Genomic DNA, 27919 nt, shown 5'->3' with positions numbered 1-27919 from the left:
TATCTCAGCTGGGACGGCAAAGCTCCAGTCTCAGAGTTGTAACAGTCAGTTGGATGAATGAACAGTCCTTTGGCTTGCAGGCTTGAAGCTGCACAAAGTCCACAGTATAAATCCAGCGTTGGCAGAGAAGGTCTTGAAAAGTCTTGAGAATGACTACTGCTGGAGTTTAGTAACACACAAGAGACACGATCCCAAAAGTCTGACTGGAAGCTGTGCACGTCCCTTTTATAAAGGCATATAAGAACAATCTAGAACTTTTATTGACATTCTAATTACTGTTCTAAAATTATCTCTCTTACACAACTAATCAACTTTCCAGAACATTCCAAACATGACTAATTGAATTCAAGGTTGTGAGGTCATTAAGGGCAGTGACCTTGAGAATGTTCTAGACTAATTGAACTCAGGTCATGATGAGTGTGGGGTAAATGACCTACATGACACACCCCCTCTTCAAAAAAAGAAAATTTTTCAAAGAAAAATCTTTCTTTTACAAATGTAGTCTTGAAAAGGATTTAAGTACTCAAATTTTGTTTTTACTCTAAAGTAAAATTTCTTGAAAGTGAACAACAATAAACTCTAAATACAAGAGAGACAGTCTGCAATTAAATTGTCTCTGCCTTTGATATGTCTAATGTCAAGATTAAACTCCTGTAACATTAAACTCCATCTTAGCAATCTCTGATTTTTGCCTTTAAATTTCTGCAGAAAACAAGAGGGTTGTGATCAATATAAACCACTATTGGCTGATTTGAAGAAGTAACATAAACTTCAAAATGCTGTAAAGCTAATATCAAAGATAAACACTCTTTTTCAATTGTAGAGTAGTTTCTCTGGGATTTGTTAAATTTGCGTGAAAATAGCAAACAGGATGATCTACACCATGACTATCCTCTTGCAATAAAACAGCACCAGCAGCCGTATCACTAGCGTCCACAGCTAATTTGAATGGCAAAGTGAAATCTGGTGCAGACAACACTGGAGCACTTTGCAGTATGGCTTTAAGTGTATCAAATGCCTGTTGGCATTGCTCTGACCAAACGAACTTTACTTTCTTTTTAAGTAAGTTAGTCAAAGGCTCAGTAATTGTGGAGAAATTTGGACAGAATTTTCTGTAGTAACCAGCCATACCGAGAAAGCGCATCAGTTGTCGTTTGCAGTTTGGTATGGGAAAACTTGAAATGGCACTGATTTTGGCATCAACAGGTTTTACCTCACCCTGTCCTACAGTATGTCCGAGGTAAGTTACCCTTGCCCATACAAACTCAGATTTGGCAAGGTTGACAGTCAACATTGCTTTACTCAGTCTCTCAAAGAACTTCCGCATGAGCTTGATGTGTTCCTCCCAGGTGTCACTATACAGGATGACGTCGTCAACGTAAGCTGCACACCCGCTAGCCCGGATATGACGTCGTTGATCATCCGTTGGAACGTTGCCGGAGAGTTCTTCATTCCGAATGGCATCACCTTGTACTGGAACAATCCGTCTGGTGTAACAAGGCGGATATTTCACGAGCACGATCTGTCAGAGGGACTTGCCAAAATCCCTTCAGTAGGTCAAATTTCGTCACATACTTGGCTTTTCCCACTCGGTCGATGCAGTCATCAATCCTCGGGATTGGGAAAGTGTCTGTCTTTGTTAAAGTGTTGACCTTCCTAAAGTCCGTGCACATACGATAACTGTGATCTGATTTGGGAACAAGTATGCACGGCGAACTCCAGTTACTTTTACTGGGTTCAATAAAGTCATTGTCCAGCAGGTATTTGACTTCTTCCTGGAGATATTTCGCTTTTGTTGGATTCAGTCTGTATGGATGTTGTTTTACAGGCTTACTGTCCCCAACATCAACGTCGTGATAGATGACGTTTGTCCTCGTTGGAACATCTTGAAACAGGTGTTTATATTCGTGGAGCAGTTCTTTCACCTGTTTGTTTGTTCTGGCTGGAGGTGTGCCAACTTTGTAGACTCCAGCTTCTCCAGGATTTCTGAGTTCTGAAGCTTGACCGAGCCCAGCTTTGAGTTTAGAGTATTTTCACTCAAGTCAGTTTCAGTATCACTATCTTCATAATGGTTTGAACTGACTGCACTGACAGGCTGAGTTATAGTAGGATTATCCCTATCCAAATATGGCTTAAGCATATTTATGTGACATAGCTGTTTTTGTTTTCGCCTGTCAGGTGTTGTTATGATGTAATTTAAATCACTCAATTTCTTATCAATTAGATATGGCCCAAAGTAACGAGCATGGAGTGGTTTGCCAGGAACCGGAAGTAGAACAAGAACTTTTTGACCTGGTTCAAACTTCCGTTTTGAGGTTTTTTTATCATATTTGGTTTTCATTGACTGCTGAGATGACTCAAGATTTTCTCTGGCTAATTCACATGCTTTAGAGAGTTTCGTACGAAAATCTGACACATATTGCAAAATATTCAGACAATCATCATCGTCTGATAGGAATTTCTCTTTAACGAGCTTAAGTGGGCCACGGACTGTATGTCCAAATACAAGCTCAAATGGGCTAAAACCAAGAGACTCTTGAATTGACTCTCTAACAGCAAAGAGCAGAAAATGAATTCCTTCATCCCACTGCTTCTCTGTGTCAAAACAGTAGGTCCTAATCATGTTTTTCAAAGTTTGATGAAATCGCTCAAGAGCACCCTGACTTTCTGGATGATAGGCGGAGGACCTATACTGTTTATGCCTAGCTGATCCATGACTTGTTGAAAAATTCCAGACATAAAGTTGGAGCCTTGATCGGATTGGCCACATTTAGGAAGGCCGAATAAAGGGAAAATTTGACTAAAGCTCTCTCTATAGTCTTTGCCTTTATATTTCTCAGTGCTATGGCTTATGAGACCCGAGTAGATGTACACATTATTGTCAACATGTACTCATTTCCTGATCTTGTTTTTGGTAGGGGCCCAACACAGTCTATTAGTATCCTACTAAATGGTTCTTGAAATGCAGGAATTGGTTGTAAAGGGGCCTTTGGAATGGTCTGATTTGGCTTTCCTACCATTTGACATGTGTGACAAGTTTTACAGAAATGTGCTACATCCTGCCTGAGATTAGGCCAATAAAAGTGACTGAGAATTTTGTGATAAGTTTTCCTGACCCCTAAATGACCAGCCCAGGGGTTTCATGGGCCAGGCGCAATATTTCACCATGATAGGGCTTTGGAACCACAATTTGATGTTTTATAGCCCAATCGTCATCAACCAAAACGTCTGGAGGTCTCCATTTACGCATGAGAATACCAGATTTTGTATAATAGGAAACAGAGCTATCTGAAGTTTTACCTTCATCATCTACCCTGTCAAACAAAGACAAAATATCTGGGTCTTTGTGTTGTTCTGCAATGAGATTTGATCTAGAAAATGTCTGACTTTGGTCAGCAGAAGTTTTACTGGAAGTTTCAAATCCACGAGGGATAACGGAATGATCCGTGTCAAACACCTGACTGAGAAAGGTGTCATTTAAGTCAACATCTGTGACATTATTTTGAGAGTATTTTGATTCTCGGAAGTTTTCTTTGACATGGCTCGAGTAATGGCACATGAAGGAAATAAATCGGGTATCTCTTGTTCAATTGGCTCTGGATCCTGATCTAAACTAGGATTATCAGTCACAAGTGGATTAGTAATGACCTTGTCCCCAGCAAGGTCGTTTCCAAGAAGAAGGTGAATCCCTTCAAAAGGCAAAAAAGGCCTAATACCTAAAGCCACAGGGTCCAGAAACAAAGTCCGAAGACAAATAGACATTATGGAGAGGAACAGGAATGTAGTCATTACAATCTACCCCCTTAATAAGAACTTTAGAACCTGAAAATGACTTTTCAGAAAACGGCAGGGTATCTGCCAACAAAAGAGACTGGGAAGCCCCGGTATCTCTTAAAATTTTGACAGGGGTAGCGGAAGAGAAATCACTAGAAAGTGATATAAAACCATTATGAATAAATGGCTCGAAAATACCCATAATGCTATCTTGAGAAGAATTGACCTTGACCTCATTAATTGGGGATAAGAGGGGTTTAACCTCAGAAAATGTGTTGCACACATTATTAGACTCTAATTGAGTTGATGAAGAAATAAAGCCGGTTGGCTTAGATCCACTTTGACCACTTTGACCTTCACGTTTTCTTTTCAATTTGAAACAATCTGACATTAAATGGCCGTCTTTCTTACAATAATTACAAGAAAGTGTACCAACTGTTTGTCAGAAGGAGATTGAGACTTGGGATCTGATGATGTGGGAGTGTTACTTGAACTGTGTGAACTGCTGTCATTTGATTTCCTACTCTCCTTTGAGAAATTCTTGGATGAAAAGGAGGAGTTAATTTACCTGCATTGTTTCTGTATGAAAAGGACTGGGATGGTTTGCTGAGAAATGAAGATTTGTGGGTCAATGAATAATCATCGGCCAAACGTGCAGCAACCTCTAATGTATCTGCCTTTTGTTCGTTGATAAACGTCTTGATGTCACTCCGGATGCACCTTTTAAATTCCTCAATCAAAACAAGCTGTCGTAATTTGTCATAATTCTGACTGACCTTTTCAGAAGAGCACCAACGGTCAAACAGTTGTTCTTTTGTTCGAGCAAATTCAACATAAGTTTGATCCTTCACCTTCTCACAATCCCTAAATTTCTGACGGTAAGCTTCAGGCACCAACTCATAGCCCTTGAGAATTAATTCCTTCAAAGAATCATAATTTGAAGCCTGCTCTACTGACAACTGAATGTAAATTTCTCTGGCTTTACCCACCAAAGCACTCTGCAAAAGCATAGACCAGGACTCCTTAGGCCAATCCAGACTCTGAGCAATTTTCTCAAAATGAAGGAAATATTTATCAACATCCTTTTCTTGGAAAGGGGGAACTAACCTGAAATGCTTAGTGATGTCAAAACTGTCTGAAGGGAAGAATTTTCCTGACTTTCTAAGCTCTAACGTCTCATTTCTACTACTGCAGTCGGTGTTCTGCTAATTCTCTTTCCTTTTCTTTTTCCTCTCTTTCTTTCTCCCTTTGTCTTTCTTCCATTTGCAATTCTTTTCTTTCATTTCCAATTCCCTCTCTTTCTGTCTTTCTTCCATTTCTAATCTTTCCTGCCTATCTTTCTCTCTCTGTCTTTCTTCCATTTGTAATTGCATTTGTATTTTTTCTTTTTCTAATGCCTGTCTCTCTTTTTCCATTTGTAATTCTAGTTTCTTGATCTCCAAATTTGTCTGCATTTCTAATTCTAATTTTCTTAGTTCAAAGTAGACTCGGGCTCATAATCTTTCAAGGTGGATTCCTCAAATTGGCCTAAATTAACTAAATGTTTTGCAATGTGGTACTGTATTTCCCGCTTGCGCATAGATCCTTTTGACATCTACTTTAAGGAAATTGGCCAGTGCAATGAGGTTGTCTTTTTTGAGGGAATCAAATGCGTCCTGATCAAGGTCATCCATAAATTCGTCTGGTTTAAATTCCGCCATGATTAAATTTCGCTGAGTTCACAGTGTAAAGTAGTTTTGAAAAGGTAGGCAAAATGTTGTCAAACGGCTCAAAATATTCGTCTCCCGGACGAGCCCCCAATTTTGTTACGTGCAGAGAAAACGAACAAAAGGGTGAACTCAGCAGTTAACGTTTAAACAAAATTTATTACGAAAATAAAACTAATTGCTAAGTCAGGGATAGAGTACAAGCTTTAAAAGTGTACAGACTACTTATCTCAGCTGGGACGGCAAAGCTCCAGTCTCAGAGTTGTAACAGTCAGTTGGATGAATGAACAGTCCTTTGGCTTGCAGGCTTGAAGTTGCACAAAGTCCACAGTATAAATCCAGCGTTGGCAGAGAAGGTCTTGAAAAGTCTTGAGAATGACTACTGCTGGAGTTTAGTAACACACAAGAGACACGATCCCAAAAGTCTGACTGGAAGCTGTGCACGTCCCTTTTATAAAGGCATATAAGAACAATCTAGAACTTTTATTGACATTCTAATTACTGTTCTAAAATTATCTCTCTTACACAACTAATCAACTTTCCAGAACATTCCAAACATGACTAATTGAATTCAAGGTTGTGAGGTCATTAAGGGCAGTGACCTTGAGAATGTTCTAGACTATTGAACTCAGGTCATGATGAGTGTGGGGTAAATGACCTACATGACAATACAATGGTCATCGAGTGGAAATTTCCCGCCAGTCTTTGATTGTTTCTTAAGATTTACCAGATATGAACTGAAAATGCTCACGTGTTTCATTATATATTGCATTTATGTGCAAGTTTGAACCTTTGCTACATGCTTTGCTACATTTAAAGTGTTATGATCAACACAATGAATTTCACCACAGATCAATTCTAAAGGTCATTAAGTATTCAAATATGTAATTAGCTGAAATAAAAATAACTAATTTCTTTGAGTACTGTCATTGTATCACAATATAGCATGTGTAATTACCTTTGGTCAAGTCCTTCAAGCTCTATATGCCAAACCGTGAAAGCTTGTTAGCTATTTATGCAAATTATGAATTAGCTGACATGAAAATGCAAAATGACTTTCAATACTGTTATAACCTGGTATAATGATCAATGTACACAGCATGTTTCGCCAAATTTTATCAAGTAAATGCCAGTATATATCCCTAATTTGGAAGGTTCATTAAATATGCATATTGGGAATTGGCTGAAAAAATGTCAAATGACTTTCAATAATCTTGTATCATAGTATCTTTAATGTACATAGCAAGTTTTGCCAACTTTGGTCAAGTCAAAACAGATAAATATCGCTAATAAATGCGGGATATCGGACCGCAGGCGGGCGAAGATTGCATTATAAGCGCGCCAACCCAAACTCACTGCATGGACATCACATTTACGAAATCGAAGTCCAAAGTCAACTACGTCATTGTTAGAAGAGAGGTTTTCCATCACACGGGAGCATACCACCACAAATTTTGCACAGATGGCGTTGCACTGGCATTGAAAAAGGGTGCATGGGAGCATGGGAACGCGGGCAGTTTCCCTCGCTGTGGGTAGGAAATGCATTGAGCAAGACACACTTCCGGGTTCGCAAAAAAACGAGGATCCCATTTACGGGCGCTCAAATATAACTATTTGCTGTGATACATAGCAGAGGCGTATATGTTTGTGATGCTGAGAATAACATCAGTAAATAAATGACGGGTTTTAAAAGTTGACGTTTTTTGCGATGAAACAGACTTCTGAAGGTAGCTCGCTTGGGGAACACGTCATCCCGGCCGCTGTCCGCTTTTACCCCAGTAATTCACACTGGTTTTGGTCGGCCCCAGGTACCCAAGTCACTTCGACCCCGTCACACTTTTGCCTACATGTCCACGGAGACGATTCAACATGTTCCACAACAAAGCCAAGACAAAAATTGAAAATATCAATAAAATGGCTTCACAAGGCTGAAATACACGATACTCGATGAAGTATGAAGTTTATGAAATGAAATCAAAATTGACAACACAAGTGTTTGTCTCCGGTAATACCACTTGAAGTTGTTTTTTTTCCATACAGTGCAGTATTTGTCAGTGACAAATTAATCTTTGCAATACATTTTTTTGCGATGAGCTGGAAATTTGATTAATATCGAGTTAATGTACATAAATATTCCGTTATTTACTGGGACACGTTTATTTTCTCGATCCGCTATCTGCGGACTACGTGCTGAAGTACATTGACTGTTCATGTCAACGATCGTTTCTCCCTCTGCAGAGTTTCTGTATCCCGTTCAACAACGCTGTACCTCGATCACACGATAGTGACGCTATGTAGCTGTGCAGTATTGAAACTTATCATAAAATGGCCACCTCGTCTAACAGTAACACGTATTGTCGGGATTATCGTACGGAAAAAGACTGCAAAAGTAAGACTTATGAATCTTCATCAGAATTGAACACATCATGATTGTACACGAGTATCAACCGTGAATGCACGTTGAGCTCGGCAGTTACACAAGCATGGTACGCTACATGCATAGCCCTACGAGTATGGCGACAGTGTCCGGCTTTGGCTACGCCGCCTACCGGAGGTGGGAGGCGGCGTAGCAAAGCCGGACACTCTCGTCATACTCGTAGGGCTAGCTACATGCACTGCCGCGATGCCGATCGTATGCATTCCAAGGCCTATCCCGGAATTTGTTTCACAAACAACCTCAAAGGAGAGCAAACATACTTCTATGGACAGTGACGAACACGTTTCTTGGCGAAGCAAATTCAAAACAGTGCAGAAGTACATGAAGTAGGTCATGGCCTTGGACTCTGTGCACGAACCTGATTGGACACTTCAATACCTTTGACCCAAAGTTATTATTCATCAGCACTTCCATGCCATGAGGCTAGGTAGAGAACGTATGTACTCATTTCTGGCGATCGAACAGCGAGGGAAACAATCAATTACAAGGATAAAGCTAATTTGCTAAACGATATTTTATCTTGAATAGTGAGTTGAATGAGTAATAAAATATCATATTTTTAATGTTCAATACGAGGTTGAAACACGGAGGGACCGTGGTTGAAACCAGTGCTATCCAGCTGTAGCCAACCTGGACAAGCACATTTCACAGCGCCCTCAAACAGTCGATTGTTTTCACTTGTCATACGCGGCGTAACAGAAAATTAAAACTTTCATAACTTCATTAATATCCAAGCCACGCCCACCAAAACCTTTTCAGTTCTAGCCATTTGAATTCTGAAGATGTCTACCAAATTTGACTGAAATACGTTCAGCCGTTTTTGAGAAAATGGACCAACAGACAGACAGACAGACAGACAGACAGACAGACAGACAGACACACAGACAGACAGACATCGCTGCGACATATGCTCACGTGTTCACACGTGAGCATAAAAAGGATCAAACCATGGAATATCCCGTTCTCGATTGTTTTCATTAAAATTTTAACCAACAATTAATTAAAAGTATGACGCTATCTCCAATTTCCTCCTCTTACGATCTTGAACCAACCTTCGAACCCATTGGCAACGTGAGGGACGCTTCGAGATAAAATCTGTACAAGCGAGGGCGTTCCACATGTAGCGGGCAATGGATTTCAGTGGTGGAAAGTGGGCAGTTGGGTGCTTGAACTTGTGGGGTGGGGAGCGGGCAGACCGTAGATACTGCAGGGCAGTCGGCATCATAATACAGAGGGAGGTCTTATTTCCAGCATATGCAAGTGGGAGGGCAGTTACAAACAGCTTCACTTTTCCTCCCAAATTTAAGGTCAAAGCCAGAATTATGTAAAATCAGTGTAACAGCCTTCGAAGCATGTTTTGTGACAATTTTGTAAAATTGACCGAAATTACCAGTTGGCTGCACCTGTTTGATTGACCTGTGACTAGATTTCGATTCAAAGACAGTTTGAGTCATGTTTCTGAATCTCCTTATATATCAGAAATCATCACATTGGACAATAGTTCGACAAGCACCTAGTACGTTCGCAAAAACTAAAATCTTTTTTTTCTAAGGTAAATGAGTCTTATCTTTCCTAATGCACTAGAATCTCTCACATAATCAGTGTTCGCAAAAAACTCAATACGCTGGTATCGCTAATAGGTATCAAATACTTTGCCTAGACCCTATACGTCGCTTACGGCCTCCGTGTCTCCGACTCGGAGGCAGTAAGCGACGTATAGGGCCTAGGCAATCAAATACTTGAATCCGATAAAATCAGGTGAGGTTCTACTGGCCCAGCCTTGCCGATACGAACACTGTAATATTTTGCTTTCAGTACACGTGTTTTCCATCATGTGCGTCTATCCGACGTGATATGGCACTATCAAACCAGCAATACGCCGCTCTATTTGATCCAATACAACACTGCAACGTCTTGGTCACGTTTCCAGTACCGCGTACAACATCGTATGTGTTGGATAAGATTTGGGACAATTCCGGAATACAGATTGCTTATCGCTTTCTGTACACTGTCAAGCAAATTGAGTGGATAATTATTTCAATGCAAATAAACAATCTATCTAACATATGGGATGCCTACCTGCAAATGCTGGTAGCTCAGTAGATTATTTAGACCAATATTTGCTTTGTTTGTGGAAATTATGCATCACAACAAAAAATTGCAGAAGTTTGTAAGGGAGCAATTTTTTCACATCTAGCCAGCAATATTTCTACTAGAAGTCCAACAAGCTCTACCCATTTCGAATGGTTGACCTATCAGCTGGTTTATATTTCCTTGAGTACAGACAATAGCGATGACAGGTGTACAAAGGAAGCAATGGTTTATGTCGATGTTTAGTACACAGATTCGTACATTGGCATGTACAGAGAAATATGCAAACAGACATATGTTGTGAGATATATAATATGTTATTTTATTGAATTACAAACCGTGGGGCGGTGGTTAGGGTTCTATCGGAGGATGGTGAGTTCGAGACCCGGTGGGCCCAGAGTAACAGATTCAATGTCCAGGATGGTGTGTTCTAGTACGGTGCTGTGCCCTTGAGCAAAGCACTTTACTCCCCCCGGTTTACTCCTCATTGCTCCATTAGGTAGTTGGTTATGGGTACCGTATCCTGTATTTAAATTGGGTTTGCCTGTTGGATGAGTAATAAAACATTTATTCTAGCTTTCTTTTACAGAAGAAACTAAAGTGTGATCTATGATATGTTTAAAAACAGATTATGAATTTCGAATACCTACTCACGTTTTTGAATTAAACATTATAAAATCACATATTATGAATACAAGTCACGTTCAATATCGATAGGAGCTGAAAGTGTGAATCACGTTTTGTAGTGCTCAGTTGACATACATGAACTCGTCCACTTCAGCAATTCCCCACACGCAGAGTTGTCTACCGATAAGGATTTTCGGAAGCAGCAGAGATTCACCGCATGCCAAATTATTCCCTATACAGGAAATGTGAAATCGAAAAAGGTTACAACTCAAGTCGTAATCGCCTCTCGATGCGAGAAAAAAGTCAACGTGGGCGAAGTTTCCTAACGTGCCTATAAGTTCAGTGGAGTCATAAGTCCAGAATCAAACTCTAAAATATATAATGAAACTGACCCAGTAGCTTTAGAGGCGTCACTTGCGTGTAATAGACAGCATATCAGTCGTTAAGGGTTTATTGTAGACGTCGTGCAGCTTACGTCATTGTGGCCACCGTATGTTTGCCACACTTTCACTGTTACCGTGGCGACCTTTGAACTTTGAACATTGACCTCTCCACCCCAGCCATCGATCACGTTTACTATTGCCCCCGAACTCGAAGAAGGCGACCAAAGTCGGATGGTCGAGTTTGAGTAACCGAAAGCAACGCCGCCGTAGTTGTAATCGGGGTGAGCCTGCTGAGCGCCCATTCCGTAGAAGACGAAGCCTTGATTTGGTCCGTCTAATGCCTGGACTTCAACTTGAACGAGATCTGGCTGAATGACGGAAGGTAGTCTGATTTCTCGGAATGGGTTTATACCAGACCCTTGTCCCATTTGCATTAACCAGTCTGTTTGGAAGTCAGGTTCTGGTATGTGTCTCTTCCATATGCTAATCTTGACTGAAGCGACGTGTTTTTGGAGAGAAAAGGTTTCGCCACCCCAACCATCCACAACATTAAAGGCACATGAGCTGTAACTTTTTGCATTATTTCCATGATTTTACATTCAAATTAAATTAGTTCATGTGGATTAACTTACTGAAGGGTGTGCAAAGACGAGTTATTTGCCACGTACTCAAATCGCACGTGTAACTTTGAATGAGTCAAATAATAAAACGGTGCCGCACCCGATTATGGCGGCGCCCATGCCTTGATTTCGCAGAGTACACATAAAGTGTGAGTGTTGCGCATGCGCATTAGATTCCTCACAAGAAAATGGCGTCTCGCAGTGGGAAACGTATGCCCGGTCATATCGGATTCTGACAAGGAATGGAGACAACAGCGCAGTAATGCGCCTAAACGCCGTAGCAAACTAGACATCGAAAACCAGATCGGGAGATGGCTTCAGTGAGTGGAGAAAACAGGGCTTGCAAATCCCGATTTGCGGAGGAGTTGATTGATTGGTAAGTATAGGACCGGACAGCGATTGACTGTACACAATATATACCGTGTCAAATAGTGCGTGCGAGTGCTTGACGCACCATGTGTTGTGCAACGATACCTTGATAAATTGACTATACATGTATTAATATTCAAAGAAGGTCACGTTTTAGCCTTTGAAAGATCAACTTTTGACTCTCCAAATGTTAGGAAATACTATAGCTTGAATAGAAATCACAACAAAATCTCATATTCGCGTACGGTAAGCTTGCAACGCAGTTACGTACTGAATTCGTTTCACACATCTTGTCGCAGTTACAAGAAGAATCGAAGTAAACAGTCACTGTCCTTCCCGGACCAAGCGACTGCTATTGCTACTGTTTTTAATACCGCCAGTTCTAAGCGCAAGGACGAGTTGGCAAACATCGCCTCTCCAGGGAAAGACACTTATTTTTTTATCCACTTGCCCTTCGGGCAAGTGGGGGGTTCAGTTCACTTGCCCGAATTGGAAAACCACTTGCCCAGTATAATTTACGTGTTTGAAAAAAGCTAAAACATTGGTTTTTTATTTCACTCACTTTATTTTGAAAATTATGTTATCATGAGAAAATGTCAGACATTCTCATAGGGTTCTCTTCACACTTCTAAGCGTGCTGGATGGCTCATTTATATTTCATTATTACTAAAGCCCCATCCTGTATCTTTTAGCATTCTTTATGTGATTTTACTTCTGAACTAAAACAAGTTTTTTGGAATTTGCTCTTTGAGGGGTTGGAATACAAGTATTGTTAACTGCCCAGTGAGACTGCATGTGCAATTTTGAACAAGAAAAATAATAAATATGTGCCCAAATGTAAAATGGCACCCCATGCAAATATAGCAAAACCAGTGTACACCGTGCATATATGCATTTGAATATTCACGGAAACAACAGAGTAGTCCAATGTAATGCATAGTGTTGAATGTTTTCAATTGGGACATGCTTTGTTTTCTTTTTAGTATGGTGGGAAATCATAATAACGGTTAAAATGTAAATTTACTTGTCCAATTTTTCACTAAAGAATGTTTTGTAAAGCAGTAAAAGACTATAAGCTTATCCTGTAAATGGGTAGAATTTAAAGAAACCAGAGAAAATAGGAAGCCTTTTTAGGTCAACAAATTTCAAGATTTACAGCTAGTGGGGCTTTCATATTCATAGAAAAAATTCTAACAGTTCATATGTTTGTATGTTTACTTTCTTGGGGCTTAATGTACAAATAATAACAGCCATTTCAATTGTACCTTCAAGGTCTTTTTGCTTTTAAAAGTTTTAACTTATCTATACAGAAAGAAAAAATCTGTAGCTATAAAGGAATGTTTTGAAGCTTCTGAAAAATAATGTACTTCTTTGTCATGTTTTTACTGCGCTTATATCATACACCAGCCCTATAAATTTGAATTGCCATTGCACTATACCAGTATCCTATGTTTTTCTAATAACCTAGGTGGTCTTATTATTGCTCATGCGCAGACTAAATAGAATTAAAACCAACAACCTAAGGCGTCGGTGTTTTTCAATGTGTCTAAAAGCTGAATTTCTCGATGTCAAACTCGCTCCAATTGCTTCTTGACAGTCATTTTAGAATGGGAAAATTCACAAACAGAGAGGTTGGTCGCCACGGACAAGTAACTTTTGGCTTATTGACCTGAAAATTAAGTCAGTGTTTGTTGAAAATTCAAAGACTTGACCCGTTGACACCAAATATTGCTCATGACTTCATTGCCTGCGGTCTTGCCACGATGCCACTCACTGTCACTCAACAAGTTAACATTGAAGAGTACGTTTTAGGTAAAAGTCCAATTTTATGTGGTGATTTTTAACCACTGGACTTTATTTTTACATTATTATAAAAGTTCATACAAATCACAAAAACCGCTGTGTGTTTCTTTTTTTACCGTATCGACATATTGTGAGACACCGAAACTTCACAGTCAATGCAATGAACTTTGGTGAACGTACGTTCCACCAGCTGAACAGCTTTTTCATATGCAAAATCAGCGTACGGTAATTTACGGGTACCGGTGTATTGTTTGAACTGGATTTTATTGACAGCGATTATATGATTCTTTTCGTCAACTCTTCATGCAATTTTATGAAAAATCTTATGGAAATGTTCACAATGACATAATATGATATTTTTGTTGTTTAAGTCCATGTTCCCTCACCAGAAAATCGCTCTCGTGAATTCGATTTCTAGGTAATTATTTTTTGCACTTGTCCCGTCGGGCAAGTGGCATCGGAGGTTCACTTGTCCGAACGCGACTTTCACTTGCCCCGGGCAATCGGACAACCCTTAGTGTCTTTCCCTGCCTCTCGTAACATGTGGTGACAGGTGCAGCCAACGGAGGGGAACTATTAATTTTGCTTGGGCAGGGGACATATTTTTAGCTGGCAGGGGAGCAAATTTTAGTTTTTTTGTCGGGCAGGGCAGATATCGGTTGGTTGTCCCGGGGACAGGGCTTTGCGAAAAACGAGGAGAGGGGGAGCTACATTTAAAACGGGGATGGGAAGTTGAGCAATTATGTTTTCAGGGGAAATTTTTTCACAGGGCTGGGGAAAATCAACAGGTTTTTCATCACAGGGTAGGGTAGCTCCATGTCTGCAGGGGAAATGGAATGACAAAATTTAGGGGGGAATTTTTTGCAGGGCAGGGGAAATAGGCAAGTTTTTCCGCCACAGGGCAGGGGAGCTTCAAAAATTGACAGTGGGGAGGGGAAACAGGCAAAAATAAGTGGGGAGAGGGTAAAAATGAAGTTTGAGTGCGGGAGAGCAAGTCGAAAAATTTTCAGTGACAGGGCAAATTATGAACAGCTAATTAATTACCCTCATGACTTAAAATTAGTCAGTTCACATTACTTGTCATGCACAATATATCTTGTCATAGTAAAGACCCCTTTAAAAGTGCATTGTTCATTGGCTGCACCTGTGTTGAGCCAGTACAGCAAGAAATTTCGTGCACATCATCAGTTTCATCTGGTCATAGGAAATAAATAATTTTATCCTGTTGTGTAACCTTTCTGTATAAATTGTCCGAACTATGGATACATCTTTGCTTAACGAGTCAGAAAATACTTGTTATAGTAGTAGCACAGACACTAAAAAAGAGGGTCTATGGTAGTAGGAAGTGACGATTTAAGATTTGTATTCAACATGATTCAATTAAGGTGTAACTATCGATCCTTTCAAGCGTGGTAAAAAATTCCATTTGCTTTACAAGTGTATCTGTCTTGATCCAAATATATATAAACATATTTGTAAAGTAACCATTTTCTGTTTATCCATGGACACTCAAACCTCATGATTGTAGACTTACTTCAGCCATTCGGTCATGGTGACAAGCAAAAACTGATAATGCCAGATGTTTAGATTGTTCAGCCTTTTTCTTCAATTTTCATCATTCAGGTCTGCTAACATTTTATTCCTTTCAGTTTCAGGTTTTGCAAACTACCGTGCAATGTTGTGAATTGAATGGTGTCTTCAGTATGCTGTAGCTGCCCAAGTTGTGATGTACAGAAAGTACTCTATATGGATACATTTACCATTTTCCCTTTTAGTAGAGATGTAAACTTTCTTAAAAAGCATCACAATTGTATACATTTTAAAACGTTACCTTTTATTCAACACATCATAACTGTTTTCAATCTTAAAAAAAAGCTTTCATCTTTTTTAACAGTAAATGAGACAGTAAGCATGCAAGATAAAACATTCAAAATAAGAAAAAAATTCATGTAAAATGAGGGTAGTAAATCCCTTTCAGGTCTAAACCCCTATTTATAGGGTGAATTCGGGTACTTTACTGGGAATTCAGGCAGGAAAGAAATAAAAAAATTAGGACAATGATTGCACTGAATGTCTTGTCACATTGAGGAATGTCTGTCCCAAGGACTGGCAAAATCCTGGTTATTGGACGAGTGTCTCCGTAAATACATTGCATGTATGCAAATAAACGTGTACAACAATAAGTGTAAATATAAAACTTTACGTGAAAAATTCACATCAGTTGCTCCGTAGACATGAAGATAGCCATTGATGAATTTGATGGAAGCAGATATTCAAATTTGTACATGAAATGAGAAATATGGCACACGGTGACACCAATACACATCACCATGAAAGGGTGATACAGTTGTTTGGCCAAAGCCAACTGTACTCCACAACTACTTGACACACAACAGTTAAAATGGATGGTACGGTAAACATGATATGTTGAGGTCAACAAATTAAAACAGTACAGTTCATAAGACTTCCCCCTGGTATATATACATACACCACACAACAAATTCCCACAATGTGGTTTCATTTCTACACACGACATTAGAATTTTTGTAACTTTTTCATTTCTGCCTGAAAGCAATGAGGCAAACCCTCTGGACAAATGCCATACTTTTGATGAGCAATTTATGACAAACTGAAGAGGTCATTCTCTTAGATAGAAAAGTCAGCATGTAAATTTCTTTTGTCTTTCTGGTGGAGGGGGAAACAATATCCTTTTGTTTCATGAAACAGGTGCAACTAGTCTCCCTACTTTCAACCACATTCTGTATGGCTGAGGACACAATCAGTGGAAATTTTATGAAAATACTATCTCCTCTCTCAATCAAGCATAATTTTCTGAGTCATTTAAAATGGCAATTTAGAAGAATGGTGTCCTTAAAAGTACGTTTTCAGAATTAAGAAACCAGTCTGTGAATTTGTGTACACAGGGGAGACTTTGTAGATTTCACTGAAGAGTCTCTGAGTGTATAAATCATGAATAACATGTATAGGAAAATATCAAGTACTGTGCCAAATGGGAGGTAACCAAGCTTCTGTGTTTGGGTTAAATGAGCTATATATCTTGTTATCATTTTGTCACAATTATGCAATTCAGCACCATTTTACAAGTGGTATAGCCACAAACTGATTACATCAAGACACAGACGCCCTGAAAGTTATGGCACTGTGTATCGTGTATGGCAGTTTTGACGTCATCAGTTAGTGGCTATATCACTTGTAAAATGATGCCTGCAATTCCCTTTATGCAAAACGTGTTGGAATGAACCCTGTATATTGACCAAACTGATCAGGATATTTATCTCTTATTGCCCAAACACAGCAACCTGGTATCACTCTAGTTTCCTGTGCCAGGTTTCCCATGCTCCCACAAAATAAATTGCTGGTATGCAGCATGCCTGTTGCACTTGTGGTAGTCATCAAAGTCATTGGTGGCCATCATATCCATCCGATAGGCTCTAGCAACTGCAAGGACTCCTTCATCAAGGCAGATAACTCTGAAATCCTGAAAAAATATGATATTTGTTTCAATATGTATTGCTTTTGTTTATATTTGCCATTATTGGATAAATTCTCATTGATCTCTACTTCCTTTCCCAAAGTTCTGAGTTTGGTACTAGTTTGCTTGTCTCAAAAATACTTTTGGAAGAACATTAACACTGTTTACAGTAGCTATGCCGATCTTCTGAGAGGTTGTTCTTCCTTTGAAATACCAAAATGAGGATTTTTATGTACACATGTAACAGTCTCGTCTTACATTGTAGAATTCCTCTGTGACCATGCCAGTGCATTCTCAACACTCAAGAGCATTACTTATCCAAAAGTCATTACATAAATAATTTGCCCAGCACACATGGCTTTCCATCTCAGTCAGGTGGTATTCATCACATTTAGAACAATTATTACATATGCATCAAGACTGTTTACCAGATCTGATCTAAACGCAAAGGATGACTTGCAGTTGATTGGATTTATTGCATTAAATTGACAATTCAGTCCATAAATGACCATGGGTAGGGACAATATGGTTTAAGTAGGAATACCCTAATAACTTGTATGATGATTTTCTTAGAAAAATTTCATGACAAATGTCTGCTTGTTTGCATTCAGTTCATAAACATACTGACTAGCAATCTGGAGATACAGAGCCCAGGCATCTTCCCACAACATTTTCTCTCAGCAAGGGTTGGCATCTGCCGACAGTTTTGACGGACTCATCAATCCTGACTGCTTTGTGAAGTCCAGGATGGGATCCTCCAGCCTGTTCAGATAGGACTGCAAAGTCAAATATTAAACTTATGTCCCTCTCAACCACCTGCACAGAAGATCATGCTTCTGTTCTGGTGTCATTTTCTGCAGCATCTCCTGAAAATCAGATGATATTATTGTGATGGCTATATGCTGATGTCAATCTGTATGCCCCATTATCACGATGTGTATACAAAGCAAAAATTTTACTTACATGAAGAGTATTTTTCCGTTGCTGCACATCTCGCAATGCCTCATCTGCTCTTGTCACAAGCCTGCCCCATCTAGCTATAGCCCCTCTTCCTCTGCCCCAACCTCTGCGTCCCTGTCCTCACCCTCTCCCTGTGCATCTCCCTCTACCCCTGTCTCCCTCTTCTGGCTTGGGATTCAGTTATTACAGAACTATCAGTAGAATCGGTCGGTGATGTCTGCAAAATGAAAGAATCAGAAAAAAAGGAGATTCAAATGTAGATATACTGCACTCTGCCTGCGTCACTGGTCAGTGTTGAGTTTTTCTTTGTTACAATCTTCTCTTCTAAACAAAGCAAAGTAAGTAGTCGACACTTTACTTTAATTCTTGACCATAACATGGCAAGTAAACTGTGGGCAACTCTTGGTGGAAATTAAGATGTGTAAAGTCAGACTAAAAATTTGGAAGGAAATATGCTTTTGATGCATAACATATATATTTGACATTTTCAAAGCCACTTCATAAAAGTACCACCTTTGTCATTTATGTTGTAACATAGACCCTCAAGAAATACACTGAAAATGTGTTGTTTACTCTTCAAATTTCCCAGCAAATTGTACTTCAATCAAAAGCCATGGCGAAAATACAAATCACGATAAAACAGCTGTTTGTCCTTGTTTTGGCATCACCATAGCAACGTTATAGTCACAAGTGCGAACAACGCCGTTTTCTCCATGCTCAAAGTTCATCGCTTTGAAAAGAAAATTTCTAAAACGAGTTGGCATAAGTTTACAGCTGTAGTACACATCACACAGCCTTATTGTACCTTTCTTTCTACCTCCATGGTTGTAATGCTACCATACCGTAATCATCACGAAGCTTGCTACACTCGTCCTCTCAAACATAGAAGTAGGATCGGGGCCGTATGTCTCAACAGTTCGATTTAATAGAGGTGACTAAAAACACACGAAAGGCATTGTTAAACTCAAGGTTATTCACACAATAATTCCGAATCTGTGTAAAGTAAGTGATCCGTTTGCAAAATGGCTCGGAAATTGACAGTGTTCAGAAATAAGATCGACTGCATTTGGTCAATGCCGCTCATGGTTCAACCGCATGGCTCACTCAAGCCAAATATAAGCGAATACGTTCGTAATTACAAAACCCGAACGGCGTATCGCTAACTGAAAACCATTCTGGGTAAATCCAGATTCAAAACGAATTACTAGTTCTGGAAATCCATGCGAAACAACGAACCACAACGAGACTCTAGCGTACGCTATGGGCAGCTACCCGTACAATTTACCGGACTGCGACCAGTACCAGCGGTCGCCTGGCCGGGCCAAATTCACAAACAAGCTCTAGTTCCTTGTCATTTCAATCGCATCGTTTATGCCTACAACTGTTGTAACACCCTCTTTGTTCAAATGAAACATCGAACTGGAGAACAATCACCATTAAATACAAGGTTTTAGAGGCAGAAAACACGTGAGTTTGTTTACAAAATAGACATAAGCTTACATTACCTCATTTGTAGACTCCATTGTTGTCGAGTTGCGAATGGGGTCACGCTCCACATCGCGCTGTATCACACAGTAAGATCCCGCTCTCGTCCTCCGTGTGACGTTGCATTTGCTGTGTTCTTGGTCACGTGACTGCTTTTGCGAAATGGCGGTACATTTAAAATGAGGCGATATCGCGTGAATTTCCTTGCGTTCTGTGTTGTTTGTGACTGTCCTAGTATGTTAGTTGAAGGGTGTATCGCTTAATTACAAGAATTCAATCAACATTCGAGACGTTTGGGGGTTATTTTAGGGTAAATAAAATGTTAAAAGTTACAGCTCACGGGCCTTTAACGATTGAACCTCCATAATTTGCGTCTGCATACGAGCTATCATGCCTAGATGGTGCCCAAAGTCTGACAGACCACGAATCTGTTGCGTAGACCAAACCGCCATGGTTTGCCCATTCACGATCATCGTCACACTGTGCAGCTCCAATACCTTCATACACGAATCCTTCAAAATCCGAACCTGCGTCAATGGCTTTGTATTGAACGACCACCAGGGATGGTCTGTCCCCCAGATTGTGTTCTACTTCTTTGAAAGAGTTCACGCCATCTTGCGACCTGAACTCGAACCAGCTAGTCTCAATGTCCGGACAAGGGAACGTCAGGGGGAGCCACGCTTGGACTTTTACTTCTGCAGTGTGTGTACATTGGTCATACTTGCCACCCCACAATGGCCCTCCAGTGGATATGATGCAACCATTTTCCACACCGTTGCTTACGTCAGGAGCCCAGATCCTGACTTCATCTTTGTTGTAGCTGAAAGCCACACCGCCATACTTAGTAGCCGCATAGTCATCATCAGCCGAGGTTGCGCCAACACCTTCAAACATGTAACCATCGTTTGGACCACCTAGTGCTCTCACAAGTACCTTCACTCGCACAGGTAGTTCTCCTAAATTGTGATGAACTGTCATAAACGAGCTTGCCCCAGCTTGAGAATGCAGGTTCAACCAACTGCTCTGAAAATCCGGATGTGGAATTCCTGGAGTCGATTCCTTGCAGATGCCTTGGTTTCCCTTAGCGCCGGTAGGGCCAGTATCACCCTTTTCTCCCTTTCTGCCCTGAATCCCAACAGCTCCATCGTCACCTTTGGCGCCTTTTGGACCTTGGGGACCAGCTTTACCGACCCTTCCGATCTCACCTCCATCTCCTTTCTCTCCTTTCTGTGTCCGATCCGAGAGCTGTCCTTGCAGGCAAATAGGCAATGCATAGTTTGTTGGAGGAGGAGTTTGGTTTTGTCCTGTTGCTGCCAGGAGGGATTGTATCGCCTGATGTGTCGTTTGGCAGGTCTGTGCTATCTCTCTCAAGGTAGTACCATCTCCTTCTTGGTCGGCTTGACCCGAATGCAAACTTACCAGAACTACAATAGCTAAAGCCACCGCGACAGTCATCTCAAACCTGCACTTTCCTTGGAGTTCTGTAATAAATGAGAATTTCAAATTGTACAAAGGGCATTTTAACTTTACGATTCTACATTGCATCGAGCACAATCATATCACTCAAAGCAAAACAGAGAATTCTTGCATTTCATTATTAAATTACCCTGAGTCAAGAATATGCTCTTGAAAAAAGCAGAATGTCATGTCACTGGTCAACAAAATGCATTATGCATGTATAGGCTACGTCGACAAGCTTTACACGTAATAATAATAATAATAATAATAATAATAATAATAATAATAATAAATGAAATATTTATATAGCGCCATATTTCCTTAAAAGTTCATAGGCGCTTTACATGACAGTAAAAATCACAATAAAAATACCCGCAAAATGTACACATGTTTACGGCAAAATGCGGATGATGCTCAGAGCAGAACATTTTGTTCGTCCATTTTTAGCTCACGTGTTCACACACGTGAACTAATGTCGTCTGTCTGGGTGTGAGAGTGTGTGTGTCTGTCTGTCTGTCTGTTTACGCGATATCTCAAGAACGCCTGAACGGATTCAAGTCAGATTTGGTAGACTCGTACAATATGCTAACTGAAAGAACTGGTTAGATTTGACCCAATCAACCAGATGTGCACTGAAAATGCTCACGTGTTTCATTGTATATTGCAGTTGTGAGTAAATTTAAACTTTTGCTACATGTTTGCGACTTCATTTAAAGTGTTATGATCAACATAACGAACAATATTCACCACAAATTAATTCTAAAGGTCATTAAGTATACAAATATGTAATTAGCTGAAATATAAATAATGAATTTCTTTGACTGCTGTCATTAGATCACTACTTTATATAGCAAGTATAATTGCTTTTGGTCAAGTCCTTCAACTTGAAGCTATATATGTCAAACTGTGAAGCACATTAAATATGCAAATTATAAATTAGCTTACATGAAAATTCGAAATTACCTTCAATATTGTTTTAACCTTGTATCCTCAATGTAAATAGCATGTTTCGCCAACTTTGTACAGGATACAGAAATCAAACCGCATCAAAGTTAACATATCACGACCTCAGATGATTTTTTTATTTTTGTGACATGAACTTAACTTGTGCGCATGCGTCCTGGTAAGGTAATAATGTCTGATATTCGGGTTCAGGAGATCAAGTATCGAAAGACCCACGCAGACTTTAGTGTGCTTGCACAAGCTGATGAAAGTGACTCAAACGACCATAGCCTGGTAAGCAGACAGCCATGTAAAATTCAAAGGTCAAAGTTCAAGAGAGTAAATCTTGATTTACAGCCAACCCTGATCCCCAAACCTCTGCATCTTGCACAGGAAGGGACATTTACCATACATCTTGATGTTGCTGACATGCTTCTGCATGCACACACTTCAAACTTTGACATTTCTACCTGATATTTCACAGCATGCATATTTTTTGACAGAATTTTAATTTTTTTCGGTTAAGAGTCATGCGATTCTTTTCTGGTCTTGCTTCATGGGAATTTCCTCTCTGGTCAAGCTTGTGAGCTGAATGATATTTTCACAATAGTAATTAAAGAGAGTCTTTTCAATATCGCGGCGCCTTGCGACTAAATTTTATCAATGACAATGTCATGTAACACTATATATATATATATATATATATATATATATATATATATATATATATATATATTTATATTTATATATATTATTATATATTATATATATATATATATATATATATATATATATATATATATATATATCCTAGAAGTGTTTTATTTGAATTGACACCACCTCTTTCCATTGTCGCCAAGTTTGATACAACGTTCACTTTTGACACATCACATAAAGCTACTTACAGTGTTACCAAGAAAACGTCTAGCGGTGAAATGTCTCCTCTTATCTTCACGGTGGATGTGTGTATCGCTGAGTGGTTACAAGTGATAATTAGAGGATGAGTTCTTGTCAGAGAAGAGAGCAAGCAGGCAACGCCAACAGACCTCCAGCCGAACGTAATAGACCTATCACTTCACACGACAGATGTAACGTTTGTAGCAGGAAATGCAAAGTGCTGCTCATCTCGGTTTCCTCCATTACTTTTGTTAGGGGTGTCTGCATGAAAACGAACTGAAAGTATGAATCTTTGCACTGACTTAGTGTGTCTATTCACGTGATCAATGGTTGTGTGGAATTACCGGTAATAAGAGCATCTGCAGTTTTGTTGGAGATCGGAAACATGAGTCTATTTCAATTTTTTCGAGACCATGGAAATTGTTCAGCCCCAAAAGTCAGTTTTGTGGTACTGGCGTTTCTCGTCCGGGGGCAACAACATCCGCTTGAACTTTCATGTAATCATCCGGCGTAGCTTTCTTCGCTTTTTAGAACTCGATCGGCGTCTTGCTGTTTGTTTAGGCACGTTGCAGGACATCCGCATCTAATGTTACAGTTCAAGGACACGTGATCACTGCTTAGTTTTTTGTTTTCGTTCTTTACAGTTCCAATAGCTAGAATTTTGATATATTCCAAGTTAGTTTTGGTCTGCTTCAAAAGCTACTTCCAAATTCATGACAAATTGCTAGTGATCAAGTTCGACACAGCTTTCAAGAACCTGTGGAATGTCAAATATTATTGTTGACAACTGTTTTTGTCCAGATAAGATTTTATTCTTCCACAATAATATTCCATAGCGTCAGCAATGTATCATATTATTTTGTACTTCATCATGCTTTTAGGGAGAGGAGAATGGAAAATGTACTCGTTTACAGCTATTGTAGCCACTGTCTCTTGAATTCGGATAATTAATATCTAGCCAGAGGGATTTCGAGGGATTACCTAGGGATGATTGACTCGGAATTTACCAGTGGCATATTTAGCATCGAAAAAGAAAATATTCCCTCGTGTTGGGCTCATTACCGTTCAATCAGCCATTAAACAAATTCGAAGATTTACAACAAAATGGGACCCGATTCCAATATGGAAGGTTTTGACTGGTTGAAAACCATATTTAATTCGAAATGATGAACACGTACTCGTTCGTCAATAAACTGCAGCACATAATTGTTTGTTGATGTAAGCGTATGATTAAGGGGGTGCTGCACTCAAATCAGCATATTTTGCTCAAAAATAACTTTTTTGCAAATATCTATTCAGTTTTAATTAATTTGTTGACCCATGATTAAAATATTGGTTGGGTTCCCCTTGTAGCTTGTCAAGCAGTCGAAAGTTGCGTGGTCATGATAAAGAAGTGTTAATTCATGCAAATGTATGCAAATCGGTAGATTTTCTGGCTTCTCTTTTCTCCCTAATTTTAAGATTTCCAAAGAATTTAACTCTACTCCGGCTGCGTCAACTTTTCCGAAATTTTCACATTTTCGAATGTTCCTTAAATGATATATAACAAAACGACTTTTTTGTTTGGCAATAAAGTTCTTACATTTTGAATAAGAGGCATTTTAATTTTGCTTATCATGATTTTAATCACTTTTTAGTGTCAGTCTGTAAACTCATGCCATTTTAGAATGAGGATAGATAATGCAAAAAGGTTGTGGTTTTTTCTGCATATACTCTCCTTCTTTTTAGTGAAATTTTACATTTGAGAAAATAGTGTCAAGTTTTTTGACTTAAATTAATTTTTATCATTAATTCCAAAATTGAGGTTTTTTTACAAACAATGTACATTCATTCATTCTTCTAGTAAACTATTGCTACCATACTAAACTTACGATTCTCTGCTTTTTGAAAATATATAGTATGAGGGGGTTTCCTGGTCATCTTTGACGAGAAATATAGCTTTGAAAAAACTGTGTTGGCAACATGCAGCTCCACCTTAACTTTTACATACACTTAAGGTGGAGCTGCATGTTGCCAACACAGTTTTTTTAAAGCAATATTTCTCACCAAATATGACTAGGAAACCCCCTCATACCATATATTTTCAAAAAGCAGAGACTCTATAGGTTACTATGGTAGAAGTGGTTTACTCAAAGGATGAAGTGTGTGTATATTTGAGGTAAAAATTCGCAATTTTGGTATTAATGATAAAAATTAATTTAAGTAAAAAACTTGATACTATTTTCTGAAATGTAATATTTCACTTGAAAGAAGAGTATAAGTAGATAAAAACGACTATTTTATTTGCCATTATCTATCCTCATTCTAAAATGGTAGGGGTTGAAAGACTGACACTCAAAAAAATTGATTAAAATCATGATAACAAAATTAAAATGCCTCTTATTCAAAATGTAAGAACTTTATTGCCAAACAAAATAGTCGTTTTGTTATATAGCATTTAAAAAACATAATGTGAAAATTTCAGAAAATTTGGCCCAGCCAGAGTAGAGTTAAATTCTTTGGAAATCTTAAAATTAGGGAGAAAAGAGAAGAAGTAGAAGTTGAAGTTGAAGAAGAAGAAGAAGAAGAAGAAGGAAGGTGAATGCCAGTAAAAACAATAAGGGCCCAAGCCCCGTTGGCTAGGGCCCAAAGCTTCAGAAAGAGACAATAGCTCGAACTTCAAATCATATGAGCATACAAAAATACAACCAGACCGAACCCTTGACATTTTAGTTAGGGGTAGGGGGCAGGAGGAATTCAAGGGGGGATTTGAAATTTTGGGAGTAGTGGACGGGGACTTGAAAGTTTTGCACTGCCTATAGGGGGACCTGAAAATTGTTTGGTTCCCTTTTATCTTTACATTTTCCTATTCCAAGGTTTGTCAGGTAATATCAATGAAAAATGATTAACATTTTAAGTCATCCAATTGTTCTAATGTTAGTAATAATTACACAAAATCTAAAACTGTTTTGTCACATTTCATGACTTATATATCGAAAAAATCTAAACATGTATGATTTTTCGTAAAAAAACCCTAACAAGTGGGCCTAGTACTAACAGGACAGAAGCTGCAACTGTTGGTAATTTTTTTCAATATTTCTATGCGATATTTCAAATACAGTTTCTTGCTGTCTCCCTACAGTATGCTGAAACAAACAATATTTAGTTTGTCGACAAACCTTTATATATAAATTTGTATTGGATGATAATTGAATTAGAGTCAAGACTGAAAGTCATTTGTCAGCGCTACAAATGCACATACACAGGCTGTGTTGGCAAGCTGAATACTGGACAGTTCAACATGCTGTAGGGAGTATAACAAGAACACAGTTGTGTAAACTGAACAGAAATATTGTCAAAATAATCCAAGTGACTACAGCTACTGCTCTGCTACTGCGGTGTCACTGTCTCTGCATACCGGCATTGGTAGAGTTAGCTCTGACTCTGATGTAGTTGAAGAAGAGTGTGGGTCAAATGAAGCTCATGACAATGAAATATTCTTTTACATAAGATCAGAACAGAGAGCAACACATGATATGGAAGACCAGGAAACTTGAAAGTTATCAGGGATTTTTGAAATCTGGCATATGAGAATAATAAAATATTAACGGAAAAAGATAGAGTCATCATGGTTGATTTTCAAAAGTTTCACATTCTTGTCCCGTAAAATAACACAAAAGTAAAACTTTGAACACTAAAGACATTAATTTAAGGTTCCAAGACAAGAAATTTGACCTTTTTAATCTAACAATTCTCTAACGGTTAATAAGCTCAGAACCCCTGTAAAGTATACATTTTCTGAAAGCCTAGATATACGGGAACATTTTGGTAACCACAGTGTCTCCATTGTTTGCATAACTATCACGTGACACGGTAATTTGCATAACCTTTCAAAAAACGGTTTTCCCTATGTTTTGTCTCAATACTTCAAAATATCTGACTCAAACTTGCTGGAATGCAAGCTGTCACAACGCTCTTCCAAAGTGTGTCTCAGATTTTTTATATCTTGCTTAGTTTTTTTGGAGCACAATTTTAAAGAAATCAACTATGCTTAAATTCACTGCTCTGGAAGTTTTTCTGGCATAAAAACTGTTGTAGAAGGTTTAAAAAAATTCTGAGACACACTTTTGAAGACCCTTCAGAAAGCTTGCACTCACACAAATTTCAGCCACATATCTCAAAGCATTGAAACAAAACATAGGGAAAACCGATTTTTGAAAGGTTATGCAAATTACCTGTCACGTGATAGTTATGTAAACAATGGTGACACTATGGTAACCAAACTGTTGCCCTATATCTAGGCTTTCCGAAAATATACAATTTACGGGGGTTCTGAGCTAATTAAACACTAGAGAATTGTTGTTTAAAATGGTCAATTTCTTGTCTTGGAAACTTAAACGAAAACAATGTGTGACTGAATGGCGTTATTTATTTACTACCACATTTGCCATTATTACACCCAAACGTATCTAGATTAAAACCTTTATTTTATGGAATATTTTAATCTTCCAGTATCAATTTTGAGCAGCATCAAAGTCATACATGTCTCGTACTTTTGAAAAAGTATTTGTTGGTTGGTCACTGCGTTCAGTTTTTCACACTTTGGCAAAATGTAGCCAGGAATTGACAATTTGCATACGCTCTCATGGTCGTCATTTTGTGTGCTCTTCAGCAGGTGCCGGCCAGAGTTTGATTAACTCATGTCAGTGTAGACTGATAAATCCAAAAATCCACTGATGCGTTTAAAAATGAATCAATTTAAGAACTTGCCTTTTAGAAATATGGCTCTACAAACTGCTAACAACAGGTAGTGTCGAACATCTGAGAGTAGAACTATCCAATACATGTCTTTTTTTCTTTGCGTGAATCCTAAAAACTATGCGGCTATATGATAA

At 38.9% G+C, this 27919-nt stretch overlaps 1 protein-coding gene across 1 annotated transcript; it reads right to left on the bottom strand.

Annotated features, from left to right (window-relative positions):
• Nucleotides 1-16674: 16674 nt before the first annotated feature.
• Nucleotides 16675-23238, bottom strand: LOC139118591 (uncharacterized). The gene is made up of 4 exons (XM_070681992.1): nt 23054-23238; nt 19769-21229; nt 18267-18480; nt 16675-17309 (listed from the first exon to the last, which is right to left on the bottom strand). The coding sequence occupies exon 2, from the start codon at nt 21201-21203 to the stop codon at nt 20085-20087; it is 1119 nt and encodes a 372-aa protein (XP_070538093.1). The 5' UTR covers nt 21204-21229; nt 23054-23238; the 3' UTR covers nt 16675-17309; nt 18267-18480; nt 19769-20084.
• Between the last annotated feature and the right edge of the window lie 4681 nt (nt 23239-27919).

Source organism: Ptychodera flava, chromosome 19 (genome assembly GCF_041260155.1).
Source record: "Ptychodera flava strain L36383 chromosome 19, AS_Pfla_20210202, whole genome shotgun sequence".
NCBI classification, from domain to species: domain Eukaryota; kingdom Metazoa; phylum Hemichordata; class Enteropneusta; family Ptychoderidae; genus Ptychodera; species Ptychodera flava.
This window is presented reverse-complemented; position numbering and strand designations above follow the sequence as displayed.